At 37.7% G+C, this 19382-nt stretch overlaps 1 protein-coding gene across 1 annotated transcript in view; it reads left to right on the top strand.

Annotated features, from left to right (window-relative positions):
• The window catches only part of HPGD (15-hydroxyprostaglandin dehydrogenase), a 30797-nt gene that overhangs the window by 297 nt on the left and 11118 nt on the right, over positions 1-19382 (top strand). Inside the window, exons 2-4 of the mRNA XM_077868600.1 lie at positions 190-313; positions 3710-3816; positions 12359-12455. Coding sequence (XP_077724726.1) covers positions 190-313; positions 3710-3816; positions 12359-12455 — 328 coding nt within the window. The remainder of the gene's footprint in view (positions 1-189; positions 314-3709; positions 3817-12358; positions 12456-19382) is intronic.

Raw genomic sequence — 19382 nt, 5'->3', positions numbered from 1 at the left:
CCCCCCACCCCCCCCCACCCCGCACCCCCGGCCGGTCCCGAAAGCTGCCGAGGCTCACGGTCTGGAGCAGATCTTAAACTTGAATCGCAGAATCTGAGCTCCCCGGAGGGGAGCGTCCCGGTGTTTATTTACTGCTCCCCTGTCTGCTGCACAAGCTGTGCAGGACCTCGATTCCTCTCTTGTCTGCAGGTAGCGCTGGTCGATTGGAATCTCGAAGCAGGTGTAAAGTGTAAAGCTGCCCTGGATGAGCAGTTTGAACCTCAGAAGACTCTGTTCATCCAGTGCGATGTGGCTGACCAGGGACAACTGAGAGGTAAGTGAGGGGAGTCCATCCATCCACAGGGAACACGCCTTGAGCAAGCAGCGACCTGAAGGCAGCCCGAGCCAGAGAAGCAGCCTGGGTACGGGCAGATCGGCTCCCTCCTGGAAAGCAGCTCCTGAGAAGCTCCAATAGAGAACTTGGACTGTTAGGTTTCCAGCTGACATCTGGATAGCCATAAAAACTAAGGGGGTGGGGGTGGGGGTGGGGGGAGAACCAAGGCTGCTTGAGACACCTTTTAGTCATTTGGCAGCACAGAATGTAATCGCAATTCCTTTGTGTATTCAAAGACCGTGCTGCTGCAGTAATTATTAAATGATCGAAATTGCAGATGGAACTTGGAAAGTTGAAGTAGGCTAAGGGACTGTGGCAAACAACTTCTCCCAGAACGCTGAAGATGCAGAGTCCAATGACAACCAAATGTGGCAATGTTTCCTTTTAAACATAAGAGAATGCAAGATCAAGGATCATCATCGCAGACGTGCTAGATGCTTTCATCCAAATGTTCTCTCTGGCTTTTCCTCTCTGAAATGGTACTTAAAAATAATAATAGCTGCGCTACAGTGTTAGAATTGCAGAAGAAAAGTTTCTATCAGACTTTCCTCAATGCTTTCCTGTTTCCGATCTACTCCCTTAAAATAGAACAATCTACTTGTGAGATAGGGAGGACAGTATTGGCTGTACAATTAACAGATTTGGTCATATGGCGGCCTGATAGATTTGCATGAAAAAATATGATTTCCTGGGGGGGGAGGAGAAGTAGAAAAATAAAATATATGTATTTCACAGTTTTATTGGAAGATGAAATTGTTAGGCACATCTGTAATCAAAGTGAAAAAAAAAATCTTGGTAAAAGTCACTCTTGTACTCCTGTTTTTAAAGGAACACTGAAAATGTAAGTTTCTTTGGAATGTTGGAATATTCTATAAGAGGGTGAAGATGGAGTGGTATCTTAGAAGGGGGTGTTCCTCCTACAGTTAAAGGAGATTGTTTTAAAGGAAATTATGTAATTAAATCTAAAATGGTAAGGACCTATAACATGAATTACAAGCATGACTAGATCTGTGAACCCAGTGCTAGTGGAATATTTTGCTAGAAGATAAAGTTTTGTTGATTGTGCATGATATTTTGGATTGAGGATAAAGTCATGCCAAATTCCAACATCCACGCTGATGAAATAGGAAACAGTATAGATCATCTAAAACTACTTCTGCCTGAATTTATGTGGTTTCACATGTGACATTTAACCTTAATTGTTTTTCCTTCCCAGTATTTAAAATTAGTATCTTGGCTGTAAACACATTCCTTAAGGATAAGTGATTGTGGAGGAGGAAACTCAGACACATAGTGAGTGACCAGGAGAAGGCATGTTGGTCATGAGAAGTCCACATGTTGTCTAGACATCAGCATTTATTTGCATTTAAGGAAGACATGGCCCTGACTCTAACGATTTCAGAATTTAATGCCATCTACAGCTTTTGAAACTGTTTAAGCTGTGACTAACGGAGACTTCTTTGAAATCAAATAAATACGGAGGTGAAAAGTTTCTTAGAGATGATCCAACTGTAATTCCTTTTACAAATGAAAAAAAAATACTGCATGGAGAGTTTAGGTATAGCTTATAAATGTCAGCAAGAACTGAACTGTAAGACACTTCAACCTGAAATTCAATAGTAGGTCAGAGAAAAGATGATGTTTTAGATATTGATAAGGGCAGAGAATAAGGAATGCAGTAGAGACCAGAATGAGGAAAGAAAATTAAAGAAGCAATTGGACTTATATACTTACCAACCTAAATTTCCTATAAGATGGAGGTGGAATTTTGAAGAGTAGAAAATGCTTTAGGTGGAATTCAAAAAAAATTATATATATATATATATTATATTAAAAAATTTATATATATATATAAGTTATATATATATATATATATTCACATATATTCCTTAGATATTTTCTGCTAGAGGACTTTTCTGGAATCAATTGGAGATTCTACGCAGTTTAAAGATTCCATAAAAGAATAGAAAATTTTTATTTTGTTGTTTTCTATAACAGTATGGTAAAGTACTGTAAATAATGGCTTTTGCAATATTTTTGGCAATTAACTTGCATCGTAGTTTATCCATTTGGGAACTGATGAAGCCATGCCCTCTTCAATATGCCTGGTGACTGTTAATGATTCTAGATTTATCAATCAAAATAAAGCTTGTCTAGATTTTCTGTTTTCAACTAATTCCTATATTGGCCCTAAGACCGGAGAATACATTTCTATCATTTGGAAAAACAACCATGGTTGTTATCTATAGTCTCAAGTAATACAGCTAGAACCAATGGTAGAAGGCCCAAGGAAACAGTTTAAATCTACACAACTATTGTCAAAACCTGCTTTGAGAAATAATGTGTTTCTTAATACAAAAGTGGTAAAGTCAAGTATGAACTGGCTAAGGAAGGAGGGTTGGAAGGACTAGATGGGATATGTGGTTGGACCATGTAATGAGTGACCTTCAGGCCTCAGAATCTATGTGGATTTTACCCTGGTTGAAAGTAGTTTTTATACAAAATAGTTATACAAAATAGTAATACAAAGTAGCAATAATAGAACGAAAAAAGAATAGTCAATATTGAAGTCACAGTAGCCAGATCAACTGAATGAAAATACACTTTTTCTTACTGGGGTATCAGACTCCTTGAAATGATCATAATGAATCTGAATACAAGAAGACTCATGTTTAATGTAATACTTTATAAAGATAATATGGTTTATTAAAAAAAGGATATTTGTCATAGTCTAAGCCACAGAACTTTAGTAATTTCTTAAGAACCAAGAGATATTGGCTGTCCAAGTGGACTTCTAAGAGCTCTTAGCTTAGGAAGCTCAGTTGTCTAAAATTTACTACATTAAGAACTTCAGTGTGCGTACAGCTCATTTACAGACCTAATTAAAGAGTCTGATTCAGTAGGTCTGTGGTGGCAACAGACTATGCATTAAAAAAAAAAAAAGATTTATTATTTATTTTAGAGTGCATGAGTAGGGGGAAGGGTAGAGAGAGAATCTTCAAGCAGATTCTCTACTGAGTACAGAATCCCCAACAGTGCTGGCATCTCATGACCCATGAGATCATGAACTGAGCTGAAATCGAGAGTCAGATGCTCAACCAGCTGACCCACCCAGATGCCCCAGATTATGCATTTCTAACAAGTTTCAGGGTAACACTGTTGATGCTGCTGGCTCACAAACCATGCTGCTAGAAGCAAGGCATTAAGTTACAGTCTAAGAGTAAAATTTTCATTATAAAAGTGAATAAATGAAAATTAATGTCAAGGCACAGGGTAGGATTGAAATGTACATCTGGAACACAAGAATGTATCTATAATGTCTTTTTTTTTTCTTAGATACTTTTAGAAAAGTTGTGGACCACTTTGGAAGATTGGACATTTTGGTCAATAATGCTGGTGTCAATAATGAGAAAAACTGGGAAAAAACTGTGCAAATTAATTTGGTAAGCTATCTAAGCCATGTTTATTGCCTAAACCTATTTAATAAAATGATGCTTTTACTGGAGAAAAGGTTCTTACATTATGGAATCAATACAGTGACCAACAACATAGAGAATGGCAAGTTACAGAAAGCTAGAAAAGAAGAATTTCCTTTTACAAATGGGAAGACATTTGAAACGTCTAATTATGCAAATAAATCTGTCTTAAAAATCTTAAAAGGAAATATGAAGAAAAAAAAAAAACATAGTTTATCACATAACTTATGAGTTACCAAACCATGGTCCTAGATGAAACTGGCCTGCCACCTGCTTTTGTACTTGGGAGCTAAAAATGGGTCTTACATTTCTTAGGGTTGAAAAAATGTAAAAAGAATACGAACTATGTGAATATCTGAAATTTAAATTTTGGGCAGCCTGGGTGACTCAGCGGTTTAGCACCACCTTTGGCCCAGGGTGTGATCCTGGGGACCCAGGATCAAGTCCCACATCATGCTCCCTGAATGGAGCCTGCTTCTCCCTCTGCCTTTGTCTCTGCCTCTCTCTCTCTCTCTGTCTCTCATGAATAAATAAATAAAATCTAAAAAAAAATAAAATTTAAATTTCAATGTTTATAGTTTTATTGAAGCACAGCTATCATTCATGTATATATTGTCTATGGTTCCTTTTTGCTACAGAGCAGAGTTGAATAGTTGTAACTACCTTATGATGTGCACTGACTAAACTATTTACCATATGGCCCTTTACAGAAAAATACTTGTCAATCCTGGCTTAAATTACTTATTTATAAACTAAATCTTAATTTAATTCCAGAAACATAACAGGATGCAAGGCAAAAGTGACTGTTGGACTTTATAATTATTAAGATTTTTATCCTGAAAGTCAATGTGTGTGTGTGTGTGTGTGTGTAACTTCTACAATGTTTGATGATTATTTAGCTCCTAAATTACGAAGAATGTAGAAATAAGAAATACAATTTCTGTTTTACCCTCTGTATCACAAGTTTGTTGGCTATCCCACTTTATAAACACTGTTGAGGTAAGATAGTGGGGTGTAGTGAAACTTAAATCTTAGCCAAAGCATGCTGTAAGAGGTAGGCTGTGCAAGGGGTCACCATGCTTTACCTGTTAAGGTCATCCTACCAGTCTTGCAAAACAGGTATGTGTAAAGTACAGAAGGGTCACTGTGTGTATAAACATACAGGGAGTGGCTCCATACTTCTTGATGCCCTCCTAGGCAATGATAAACTCCTTAAAAACAGGATGTGTTGTGTTTTATCTTTCTTTCTTAGTAGTCAACACAATATCTTGAAGATAGTGCTTAGTCAATAAATATATGACTTGAATCTACATTCCCATGAGTAATTTCTTAGCTAATAACTTGATGGGAGTAATGAGAATTATACTACCTCACAAAAGAACTGAACCACTTTGAAGGGTACAAAGTTTCTCCACAAGCTTGACAGATGCCTAAAGTCCTTAAACTGAGAATGAAAGGTGCTATTTTAGAGAATAATTTCCTTCCAGTTCTTTTTAACACTCGTCTCAAGTGTTCCTAGATGTCATTAGATTTCAAAATAACTTTAAAACCTACCTGTCAAGTTTCCCCCAAAGTCTTTCTAGGATATGTTTGTGTGTTTAGAGACCTGACCTGTCAACTTTCATATTGAATTTGTCTCTTGCGGACAGTATAGCATGAGCACTTATTGTTTAGGTCACACCTGAGGATATCTGCATTTTATATTTATGAATTTAAGCCACTTATATTTATTATTACCCTCTACTGAGATTTATTCTTACAGATTTTTTTGTATCTTATTTTTTTAATATTTTTTTAAAGATTCATTTATTTATTTTATAAACAGAATGAGTTGGAGAGGGGTAGAGGACAGTGAAAGAGAGAGAGAGAGAGAGAGAAGCAGACTCCTTGCTGAGTGTGGAGCCTGATGTAGGGCTTGATCTCATGACCCATAAGATGATGACCTGAGCTGAAATCATGAATCAGATGTTTAACCAACTGAGCGACCGTTCCCCTTTAGTTCATATTTTGAGTTTACTAAGTTTTCTTTTTGTTTTTTTTATCTTTTTCCATTCCTTTGTTAAATTCCACAGGATACATTTAATTTTTTCTGCTGGTAAGAGAATTGTACATTTTACTTATTTATTTTTAAGATTTTATTTACTTGAGAGAGAGAGAGAGAGTGCTCATGAGTTAGGGGAAGAGGCAGAGGGAGAGAGAGAAGCTGACTCCCCACTTAGCAGGGACCGTGATGTGGAGCTTGTTCCCAGGACCCTGGAATCATGACCTGAGCCAAAGGCAGACACTAACCAACTGAGCCACCCAGGTACCTTGAAAATTGTACATTTTATTAATCTCTGGATGCTGCCCCTGACTCATTAGGAACCATACTTCATTACATCCTTTGGTTGCCAGATCAAGAAACAAATAAATGTATGACCAGTTGAGAACTTCAAGAATATTTAAGAATATATTTTTATAAACTTAATGGCGCTTTCCACAACCACATAACCTGATAAGAATTTCTTTGAATCAAGCTTTGCTAGTGAAAAAGCACAAATCACAGAGCAGTTTTCTCCCTATACCCTCACTACTGATATTTTAACAGTTTCATCAGTAATAGCTACAGTTATTTTATAGATAAAGGGCATAAAGTTGCATATATTTGTTGCATTAATAATGAACACTTACTGTGTCTTCTCTCTAAGAAATTAGCAGTCAGAAAACTATAATAATTAGAGTTGATATAAAGAACATGAAAATAGTGAAGACATTATCACAAAAATAATAAGATTAGAATCATCAGTCTTCATCTGGCTGAGAGAGCATGTTTGCTTTAACATAGCCTGGATGAATAAACTTGTTGCAAGCTAAAAATTCGTACATTGTCTACAAATAGAGAATTCTAGGGGATCCCTGGGTGGCGCAGCGGTTTAGCGCCTGCCTTTGGCCCAGGGCGCGATCTGGAGACCCGGGATCGAATCCCACGTCGGGCTCCCGGGGCATGGAGCCTGCTTCTCCCTCTGCCTGTGTCTCTGCCTCTCTCTCTCTCTCGCTGATGACTATCATAAATAAATAAATTAAAAAAAACAAAAAACAAAAAAACAAATAGAGAATTCTAGAACACCAGGAGAATTTTATTTGAGTCCTTTGGTTACAACTCACTCTCTTGGATCCTTCCTCATTGAAATTATCTGGCCTTTATTTTTCTTTGGACTCTGCTGACATAGGCCACTCCTTAGCTTAACTCCAGGAACTAAGGACATTTATTTAATTTTACATCTAGAGAGCAAGATATAACCTTTGTTACCTATATATAACTTGAAAACATGTTACTTCCCCTCCTACCTGCAACACCCGTTTCAAGAGTAGATTAGGGTCTGATCTATCCTTATCCTTCTAACTTGATTATCTTTGTTAGTACAATGCAAATATTTGTGTTTGGTTCATATTATTTTTTTTAGACTTTGAATGTAATTTGCCTCCTTTTACAGTACCCCGTGTGTTCTTTTGCATGTTTTTCTATGTTCCTGTCCCTGTCAGAGAGTAACCACTTAGTTAAAGGACCTCACCAAATATCTCTTCTTCTGGAATCTTGTATACCATAATTATACCATTCTTATAGGGCTTAGAAATTTAAAAATTTTATTAGAATTATTTTTATGCCTGTGCAGTTTATGCAAGTATACTGTAAGCTCTCTTAATAAATGAATATTTTGTGTACAGAGTAGATGTCCAATTAATGTTTATTGGATAAATAAACTCTTATCCTATGATATTTTGCATTCATGAATATTCATTTTTGTATTTTAATATATTTGGTTTATTTTCTAATACATCAGTGTTGCCATGCTGTATCATCTGTCCTTCCACTTTTACTCCTTACCAAACTTACTGCTTCCTTATCCTCAACTGAGCAGATCTCACCATTCTTCCCACACAAGAGATACATTAAACCTCTTCCCATTCTTCGTTTCCATTAGGCTATTCTGTGCTTCCTCCTTAATCTGAAGCCAACCCCAGTAGCTTTCTTTATAGTTACCCAGAGCTCATTAGAAATGTTCAGAAAAGACTGAACCTTTGAATAACTATCAAAGGTTACTCTGGCAATTGGGCGGGTGGAGGTAGACTTAACTTTGAATATTGATAAGGCCATTCTTTGATATATTTCTTTTACTTTTTGACCTTTAGTAAGCCTAAATAATTCATTCCCATTCAGGTGGGATTTATAATCTGATTTGGACATGTAACTAACATATATTGAATCCCTTAGTGTACTCAAATAAAAACTAAACAAAACAGATGGCTTATTGCTATTGATTATTTATTTTTTTTTTTCAGAAATACAAGGGTTGACTAAAGATTTGTACTGGGAAGGGTATACATTTACAATCAGACAAAACTAGATTACAGTTATGAGTTTAGGATCCATGAACTTTTTTTTTTTTAAGATTTTATTTATTTATTCACGAGAGAGAGAGAGAGAGAGAGGCAGAGACACAGGCAGAGGGCTCCATGCAGGCTCCATGCAGGGAGCCCGACGTGGGACTTAATCCCGGGTCTCCAGGATCAGGCCCTGGGCCAAAGGCGACGCTAAACCGCTGAGCCACCCAGGCTGCTTGAACTCATGAACTTTTATTTCATTTCTCTGGTCTTGAATTTCCTAATTTTAAGGGGACAAAGATAATTTCCTGAAGGATGATTAAGCTTAACTAAAGTGAAACTTACATGAAATATCCAGCATAGTTCTTACTACATAGATAGTATCACTCAATAAATTACATTTATCCTCCAGAATGTAAAAACTTACATTTTCTTCATTCTTATAATCTCATTTCTATATGAGGTAGATTCCTCTGCCCTACTCTACCTCTAAGAAGAGTTGAGGAGATGGGCAGAAATGTCAAAATGTGCTCCCTTTTCTTGGCTCCCAAGGATGTTGATTACAAATTAAATAACTAGCTCTGCAAGGGGGACTACAATAATATTTACCACATAAACAAGCAAAAATGGAAAAAGGCTGGAAATAAAAGATAAAAAGAATTTTAGAAAAAAAAATCATCTATATTAGTATTCCCCCAGAATCAGGCTGGAGAAAAGACAGGAAACTTGGAAGACAATGTCTCATGATTTAGATAACAGAGTTTTTAAAATTAGAGTGTATATAAGGACCAGAAATAAGCTAAAAGGAACCTCAGAGGGGAGGAAGATAAGGAAAATGTTAGATTAGAAAATTTCAGTAGTGAATACATGTGTGCGCTTTTTACATATAGGTTATGGAAATATATATGTAATATATAACATTATATATTATATATAATAATATATTTTATAGATATATATTAAGAAGAGATGATGCCTGATAAGAAGGTTTAAACAAATACATTATTACCATTTGTCCATATAACTTTGTTACTTAAGAATTATTCCCAATACGGGGGATTTATGAGTGATTTTAATTTATAGAATGCTTTAATCTGTGGAAAAAAAATGATTTAGGATTTGGAATACAGCAGTTATAATTTTGGTATTACATATAAAAATTGTTCATAACCAAAACTGTTGAGTAAGCATGTGTTAACTAGACCATTTTGCCAATAATTGAATTTTTATTTGCACCATGTGAAATTAGACATAGGATTTTCTTTTTCTTTTTTTTGAGAGTCAAGTGCAAAATTTTTCGAATGTCGGGCAGCCCCGGTGGCCCAGCAGTTTAGCACCGCCTTCAGCCCGGGGTGTGATCCTAGAGACCTGGGATTGAGTCCTACGTCAGGCTCCTGCATGGAGTCTGCTTCTCCCTCTGCCTGTGTCTCTGCCTTTCTCTCTCTCTCTCTCTTTCTCTCTCTCTCTCTCTTTCTGTGTCTGTCATAAATAAATAAGTAAAATCTTAAAAAAAAATTTTTTGAAGGTCAAATACAAAATTTGAGAGTACCTGTATGATAGACTAAAATAATACTATAGATCTCAGCTGTTTTGTGTTTGTAGCTAGAACTTGTCTATAATTTTAATTTTCTTTTTTCCCCCTAGATGCTTGATATTTTAATGACCCAATCTATGTGATATATAAATATTGCCAAGGGACAAAAATATATTAGGAACATTAATAAAAAAACATTTTATTCTGTGGTTTCCTAACATTTCCTTGAATATATTAATTTGGGATAAGGAAGAGATTGTTCTAGGAAAGAAGATGAAAATATCACATATGTCCCAGCCAAAGCATTAGACCCTATTTTGTAGATTTGAAAAATTACTTCGTTCTTGATAATGGATGGGAAAATAATCCTTTGGCCTCCTCCACTAAAGACCTGGAAATCTTCCTTTAAAAAAAAAAAAAAAAAAAGAAAAGCTTAAATATTTCCAAACTTTCTATCTGGCTGCATCTTCTGGAGGTTGAAAACACAAAAACAGAGTGTCAGCAAAGCTATAAATACCTGAGAATAAAAGCATAGCACCAATATGTGTAAACAGAAATTCTGTCCAGACATGCTAGAGATTTAGGCAGAAACTACCAGAATCTAACTGACTTCAATAATTTCAGCCATGTTCATTTTTTCCTTCTTATATAAACCCTTCAATGTTTTGTATTTTTTCTTTTTAAAAGGAATCATGTGGAGATTTTACTCATTCTCCCTAAGCCTACTTAATATCAAACTGACACATGGCTTAAGTGAATAGAATCTTTAATTTACTTTTTTTTTCATAACTGCTATTAGGTAGGGAGGCGATGTTGAATGTCAAGAAAACTCCAAATGGACTTTTTAAAATAAAAAGAAGGTAAATGCCAATATATGCCCTCAGTTTCAGACTCATTACTGTTGTATCATTTTCTTTCCAGTATTGTAAAGACCACCTCCCCCCAAAAAAGCAGGAATTAAGATGTCAAAAGAAAATGTTCACCTGCTAAAAGTCTGAGTTGGAAGGGAGAGGAATTCTTAAATCTAAAAGGGAAAATAAGGGGATCCCTGGGTGGCTCAGCAGTTTAGCGCCTGCCTTCGGCCCAGGGCGTGATCCTGGGGTCCCGGGATAGAGTCCCATGTCAGGCTGCCTGCATGGAGCCTGCTTCTCCCTCTGCCTATGTATCTGCCTCTCTCAGTCTGTGTCTCTCATGAATAAATAAATAAAATCTCAAAAAAATAAAAATAAAGGGAAAATAAGTCATCAAGTAGGAGTTTTGTATCACAGGTTGTTTTTGGTAGTGGTGAATTCTCAAATGTTAGAATAGAACCATGCTTATGCATAGAGGTGAGAAACAAATCAGAGTAAACGCTCACAGAGGCAGTAGCAAGAGTGATGCAGAAGATTAAGTGGCAGACAGTAGGAAGATGTGCCTAGCTGATCCAAAGTTCGGATGCTGAAACCAAGCAAAAGACTTACGTGGTCTCACACAACACAGAGGTCAGGATTGCTTGATACTGCAACACAGTGCTACCGGAACTCAGTTTCTTTTCATCTCTCCAGTCGGCCTCCCTTCTTGGAGATTTCGTCTTAAGGATACTAACAATGTAACTGTATCTTCCAGCCATCACACCCCTACTAAATGATGGAAAAAGACCTCATTCTGATGTAATAATTTCTTTCTGATTTTCTTAAAAGCAACAATTTTTTTTTCAGTAACATCCTGTTCCACCACCACCCGCCCCCTTACCTGGACCCACTCCAGCTGACTGCTCCTCAGGTCTCAGTGGCTAGAAATGGGTCACATGTAGGCCTCCAAACAAGTTACTAGCAAAGAGAATGGGATTTCTGTGACTAGATTAAATTAATCAGTGTCGGGCAGCCCCAGTGGCCCAGCGGTTTAACGCCGCCTTCAGCCCGGGGTGTGATCCTGGAGACCCGGGATCAATTCCCAAGTCCAGCTCCCTGCATGGGGCCTGCTTCTCCCTCTGCCTGTGTCTCTGCCTCTCTCTCTATCTGTGTGACTCTTATGAATGAATAAATAAATAAATAAATAAATAAATAAATAAATAAATAAATAAAATCTTTAAAAAATTAATCAGTGTCCATACTAAACCTAAGAAGATCACCTTCCCCTACAGAAACAAGTGCAAAACAGAAATGAAAGCTGTGTAGAAAATCAAGGGCTTCCCTTATTATATATTCCAAGGTCCAAGAGAATTAAACAGAGCAGATGAATGAAAAATACCTGGATCTGAGAACCATATGCTAAGAAGGGTAAATGAATTTTATATCTAATATTCAGAAAAGAAGAACACTGTATATACAGTTCTCAAAGATGCTTAGATTTGAGGTCAAGTGACAAACACTATGGTAATATGACTTTTTTCATAAAATCTCAGAATGGACAATGAAGTGAAGTTGCAGAGATGTGAGAAGCTCCTCAGCTGGAGGCAAACAAAAGAGAGTCCAGTCAAGACCAGCTTTAAAAAAAAGCAAGCAGCCACTTGAAAAATTTTTGGTGATAGTATTTGCAGAAATCTCCCTGGGTGTCTCCAATAGCCTTAAAACTTGGGACTATGATATATAAATAACGGCTGTGTTGCTTTTCCCATTTATGCCTCTGGATTAGGTATCTGTTATCAGTGGGACCTACCTTGGCTTGGATTACATGAGTAAGCAAAACGGAGGAGAAGGTGGCATCATTATAAACATGTCATCTTTAGCAGGTAAGGACCATGATTACCTCATAATGACTTCCTATTGGTAATTTGGACCACAAAAGTAAATCTACATTGATAATGATTTCCTATTGATAATTTGAGCCATAAAAGTAAATCTTCCAAGTATATTTATTATCAAATCATGTTGGGAATTGAAAATTTGTTTGCTCCGTTTCTCCTGGCTCTATGGAATTTTCTGTTGCATAAGATCAGAAGTTTGAAGTATATGTTGATTCCTATTATTTTATTTTATTATTTTTTTAAAATTTTTTATTGGTGTTCAATTTACTAACATACAGAATAACCCCCAGTGCCCGTCACCCATTCACTCCCACCCCCCGCCCTCCTCCCCTTCTACCACCCCTAGTTCGTTTCCCAGAGTTAGCAGTCTTTACCTTCTGTGTCCCTTTCTGATATTTCCCACACATTTCTTCTCCCTTCCCTTATATTCCCTTTCACTATTATTTATATTCCCCAAATGAATGAGAACATATAATGTTTGTCCTTCTCCGACTGACTTACTTCACTCAGCATAATACCCTCCAGTTCCATCCACGTTGAAGCAAATGGTGGGTATTTGTCATTTCTAATGGCTGAGTAATATTCCATTGTATACATAAACCACATCTTCTTTATCCATTCATCTTTCGTTGGACACCGAGGCTCCTTCCACAGTTTGGCTATCGTGGCCATTGCTGCTATAAACATTGGGGTGCAGGTGTCCCGGCGTTTCACTGCATCTGTATCTTTGGGGTAAATCCCCAACAGTGCAATTGCTGGGTCGTAGGGCAGGTCTATTTTTAACTCTTTGAGGAACCTCCACACAGTTTTCCAGAGTGGCTGCACCAGTTCACATTCCCACCAACAGTGTAAGAGGGTTCCCTTTTCTCCGCATCCCAATTCCTATTATTTTAAATGGTGACTTTTAAGCTCTCTTACTGTGGCACTAAGTGATAATGCAAGTGAAAGCATCTTTGACCAAGTAAAGAGTACTAAAACATAGTTAAGGTGTCTCTACTTCCATGTGATTTTAGAAAGAATATATAATTTGAAATATGGCATATATAATAGTTGGGTTCTGTTGTAGGGGAGGCCAGACTTTACCTGGAGTTTCTTAAGGTCTCTGGCTGGGCCCGAGAATTAAATTGACATAAGACAGGTTAATAAGAAAAAAGCTTATAGATTTTTATGTGTACATGAAAGCCCCCACGGGAAAACCAAAACTCAAGAATGGCTAGGCCTAAGCGTTTATAAACAAGGTTGAACAAAGAGAGGTAATTGTGGGGAAGCAACTAAAATATATAGGGAGCCTAAAGGAAGATAAGAGTTATTTTAACAAGGTCTGTACAGATTTCCGTTGGCCTCAAACCCCCATCTCTGGTGATAAGAATGTTTCTTTCCTCCTGGTATAGGAAGGGCATATTTTTTACATGGAAGTTTTATCACCTGCTTTCAGGAGGAAAAGGAAAGGTCAGAGTGCCCTTCTTATACCTGCTGTTTTTCAAGTGCCTTTAGCTTAAAATAATCCTTATGCCAAAGTGACACATTTTGGGGTCACCTATCCTGCTACTCTTCAGTGCTAAATGGCTGTAATAAACAGAAACATGTAGTGGCTTAAATATAGTATAAGCTTATTTGTCATATATCATCAGCCCTGGGCAAGATATTTGTGGTTGGAAGCCTCTTCAATATGCAATCATTTGGAAAACCAGGTTGACAAAAGCTCTTTGACATGGAGCATCCATAGTTTTGCTGGAGGTACTGGGGTGGGGTGGGGTAGGGGACTCTTTTCTCTGTGACATTGAAATAAAGAGAACACTGAGGGGGTGAAGCTGCTTTTCTAAACACCCCCCACCCCAGCTCAGTAATGACAAACCTCACTTCTGTTCATGTTCTGGTATAGAATTTGATCTCATGGCTCACATAATCACAAAAGACTCTGAGAATGTAGTGTAGCTATGTACCTAAGGAAAGAATAGATTCATGTAGATGGCTAACCACCTTTGCCACAACTTGCACCCCAACCTATGTGCTATTCAGGAGAGTAGGATTTAATACCACCGGATACCATGTTACTCAATAGTAGCTATAAACTTTTGGCAGGAACTTTTGGAACAACTTAACCAAATGACTTCTAAAATTCTAGGGGGAAGAAAGATTCACCAATGGTTCTTCAGTAATTCAAATAAATTATGAGGTTTTAAAAGTCTGACCAGTATTGACAGCATGTCTAAACTATGCGGTTCCAAAAGTAGGGAGACCTCCTTACATTATCTGATTTCAGTTCGTGTGGTAATTTCAGAATAGGTGGTCTCCATCCCTCTCCCTGTGCCCCACCTACTAGCTCCAGTTGTACTTCAGAGGTCAGGTTTGGAGGTGCCTGGGACCACAACAGAGGTCTGATTCTCAGCATTGTTCTTTCCCCTTCCTCTGAGAATCATTGTCAGCTGGCCCTTAAGCCTCTGTAAACCTGCCATCAAGGGAGACTTAGAAATCTCCTTCTTTAGAAGTTCTCAAAAAACAGATTATCATCTCAGCTTCTGTGTTGCTTAAAGACAAAATGACAACTCTATAAAGTTATTACAGACTAATTCTATACATTTGGGAGGTAACTTGGTTATTCTGCCTAATGTCACGTCTACTTATAAATTACATTTTCATTCTGAGGACATGGTAAAAGGTGAGAGCATGAGTAATACTTAGATATTTGTCCTAAGAGAGAACCACATTTTAGATTCTGGGAATCTGAAGCCCTAAAGTCAAATTGCCAAGGCTCTATCTGTGCTATTTTGAAATGAAATTATAAAGGAAAAATATGTAATTGATTGGAGAATTAACAGGAAGTATTTGATATTTTAATAAAAATGGAAATGTAGAGAAACCTGGGGTGGTGATCACAAGATAATCCCATAGACTGTGTCTTGAGGCAAAAGGGGGCTCACAAGGCTTTTGGAGATGCTTGAACCCTGTCCAGGGAGCCCCTTGCCCTTCTGTCACTGGAGGCACTTCTTTCTTTCCACACAGGAAGTCTGGCAGGCCTCAGGGTTTGGATCAATTTAGGGCTCTGTGGGAGACATTCTGTACCATAAGGCTTAAAAAAAAAAAAAAAAAATAGGAGGCTTACTTGCCTCAGAGAATGAATAAAGAAATGCAATGTAGTATACTATGTTTCATCCAATAAAAATACTTAAATGTGTAATAATACTTAACATTCATTGAGCACTTACTGTTTACATGATACTATTTTAAACTCCACATACACATTACCTCATTTCATACAACAACCCCATGATGTAGATTCTATAATCTCCATTTCACAGAGAAGGAAATAAAGGTAGGAGAATTGAAGTATCTTGCACAAGCTTGCACGTCAAGGAACCAGTGAAGCTGGAATTCACATGCAAGCAGCTGGATCCAAGATCTCTTCTGTCTTATCCACTAGGTTGTCTAACTCTTCTGTCCTTGAGAGTGTCAGTTTGTCTCTCCATCCATGGCTACTTTAGCCTACCTGTGAGTAAAAGGAACTGAATTCCTAGAACTCGAATAAGCCAGTGAAACTTGCTAGTTATCTTCAGGCCTTCTGGGCACTGCTTTAATCTCAAGACCACATGACTAAACCTTAGGGGTATCTTAGGCTTTTGCCCCATTTGACACACATAGTAAAGCCCTGAAAACATCTGAGGAGTTTACCAAAGTCACAAGTCAAAACACGTCACTGAGAAGCGCAATTTAAGGATTACAATTAGACGTCCACTTTGCTTTCTTAGCTAAGAGCTTGCTTTATCACCCTCCCCTCCCCTGGGTATTTCTCCTCTTCTTAACCTGTTTTAGAGTCAACATCTGGAACCCTGAGTGGATCTTTCTCAAATCATGCAAATAAAAGAGTGAATAAATATAAATTCAGCGATAAGATCATTTTGGTTTTAAATTACCTTTCTGGCACTTGTGCAATTTAATGATTATCTTAGCATTCCATATTGCTTCTCCACCTCATATTCCTCCCAGCCAGCAGGGTAACTCTATTTATAATGGTTGCCTAGTTTAGCTATATCCATTCTGTTTAATTTGGTGCCTTCATCCTTATGTAGAGAGGTACATTCTCTCTATAATGCCCGACCTCCATACCTGGTACCTTTATACTGTTTCCCTTTTGTCCCTGGCCAATCTGGGCAGGCCCTACCCAACCCTTCCCATCCAGGGCTTTGTCACTAAGGTGCTTCCATTTCACAAAGAGTATTAAAATGTGGTAACTTGTATTCTAGCCTCTCACCTAGAGCTCTTCTTCTTCCCATAATAAGATTAGTTTGATAAGCACTCCGGTTTTGTAATAGTAGAAGAAGGTCAGCGAGAACCTCTCTAGCTTCACACTTTCCTCAGAAATACTACCAGCAAGCTTATATCCTTGAAAGTCATAGCATGTTGGGAGTGGCCACATGACCCAAAAAGTCTTTGAGGAGTTATCAGGGTCAGAGTATTTTTTCCCCAGCTTCATTGAGGTATAAATGGCAAAATTTAGGAAAGATATCTCTAATGCTTGCTTCCTCTGTGTTTTCCAAGTGTTTTCCAAACATTCTTTCCATGAGGTTTTTTTTTTCCTGTGTTCCCTCCTATTGCTCAGTCTGTTAAAGGAATGGCTGTGGCTACTGGTGAACTCCACAAGTCTTTGTTCACAATCTCTTACATGGATTCAGTGGAATCCTTCACTGTCAGTGAGGCCTGAAGTTGAAACACTGGTTTGGGCAGAGAAGTTAATGAGTAATGACCACTGACGCAGACCAAGTATCAAATGCAATTAATAAGTTTAACAAACAGGAGTCAAGTGGAGAGTGATTCCTCCATGTATTGAGGGAAGTTTTTGTGCTCCAGGGGGATGCTCCAAAGTTTTCCTCATCACTGTTGACCACCCAGACTCTTCTCTATGAGTTTTTGTCTATAAACATAATATATAAAGCTGCATTCATTTTGATACATTCATCCTTAACTATTAAAAAAAAAGAAGTTGAGAGGAACAAAAGTTGCGAGGGAAATCTGGTTTAATACAATTAATTAAATAGCTGTGCTCTGAGCATAAGACATCCCAGAAGAGTCAAGTGTGCTTCTCATATAGTTAGTTGCCTCAAACAGTGGGAAGGACAAAGTTGTTGTCACAGGAAAAGCAATCTGCCTGCCAGTCTTGCTTCCAACCTGCCTATATACTCAGCTGCTGAGATCTTCGTGTTCACTGGGGGCATTCTCTGTGCCTTTAGCAGAGTCACGCAGGGGCATTCTGTGAGAAATCCCACGAGGGTCTTCTTTACTGAGATTGAAAACAGCAAATAAAAGAACTCACTTTCTGAAAACATTTAGAGTCTCAAGAAAACACTTGAAGAATCATGGATTTTTTTTTAGCATATCTTAGATACCAATCCAGTATCATACTTACTTAACTGTAAGTTTCACCTAAACTAATATAATTATCTTGCCATTTGTGTTAAGGTGGAAGTGCTTCAGTTACAACTTTAAGTAAAAATTCAACTTAATCTAACATATTTTGAGCATGTGCAGAAAAGAAAATGGGGATATGAAAGTAAACAGACAGAATTTCTACCCAGAGAGCTGTGTATCCGTGTCTCTTATCAACATGTCAGAACCAAATAGTTAGCATGCATAGACTTTTAAACACAAATGCAATACTGAATTGCAAGACACTAGGACTCCTGTGTCCTGAAGAGCAGTAGTTGGACTGATATGTCACAGCAGACCAGAGATTTCAGGTGAGTTAAAAGACTGATCACCTTTCAGCTCCAGGCCAAAAGTATAAAGGATCACTTGGTACCACTCTCTGCCAAGTGTTCATGTTATAGAGAAGGGGACCTAACATACTTAGCAACTGCCAAGGCATTGTGATAAACTATTAGCTATATGAGTTGCCTAACAAGTTATCTAACATGCACAGAGATTACCTAGAGGTTTTGTTCAGATGTAAATTCTGACTCAGTAGATCTGAGATGGATACTGAAGTTCCGGTGCTGGTCCCTGGACCACACTTTGAGCAGCTAGCCTCTAGTTTTCATGGGGGGATTCATTGAGTTGGTCCTGAAATTCATCTCCATTTCCTCTGATCACAACACCAGAAATGACTGAACTTTTAAGATTGTTGGTGCAACATTAGAAGCAGCTTTCTAAGAATTAATAAAGTTAATTTTTGACAAACAAAATTACCTTCCTGGAAGGAGTTTTTGTTAATAGAAGATGGGGCTTTAGGAATCCTTATATGACTTCTTACGTCATGTCGTACTTTAAAACATGATTTGGGGGTACTTGGGTGTCTCAGCCAGTTAAGCATCCAATTCTCGATTTCAGCTCAGGTCATGATCTCAGAGTCCCGAGATGGAGCCCCACGCAGGGCTCTGTGCTCAGCAGGGAGTCTGCTTGAGAGTCTCTCCGTTTCCCTTCTGTCCTCCCCCTACTGGCTCGCTCATTCTCTCTCTCTAAAATCAATGAATCAATCAGTCTTTAAAATTAATTAATTAATTAATGAAACGTGACTTATTAATGGCAAGCATGATACCGAAGGGAAAAAGCTGCATCAGATAAGGTGTTCGTTATGTGGAAAATCACATAATGAGGAAGTGTCCCCATTACTTTACTCAGCTTTCTGCATGAACATAGATAAACAGATTGTCACCAGTTCTCCCTTTGCCCTTTATCTTAGAGAAGTTGATGGTTAAAAACAGAAAGACGAGTAGATGATTTCCTTTTTGATTATAAACAAAAGGTGAGGGGTTCAGATAACCACTTTTTGGCACAGCTGTTCAGCTACAGTTTATCATGCAAAGATTGGTATTCTTAGATTCTCCACTTATTTTCCTAAGTTGAATTTCTTTAGCACTTCTGTGTAATCTGTTTCACATGCCTTCGTTCCATTTAAAAGAAAACATGTTTGGGGATCCA

The sequence above is a fragment of the Canis aureus genome, chromosome 24, assembly GCF_053574225.1.
Source record: "Canis aureus isolate CA01 chromosome 24, VMU_Caureus_v.1.0, whole genome shotgun sequence".
NCBI classification, from domain to species: Eukaryota; Metazoa; Chordata; class Mammalia; order Carnivora; family Canidae; genus Canis; species Canis aureus.
This window is presented reverse-complemented; position numbering and strand designations above follow the sequence as displayed.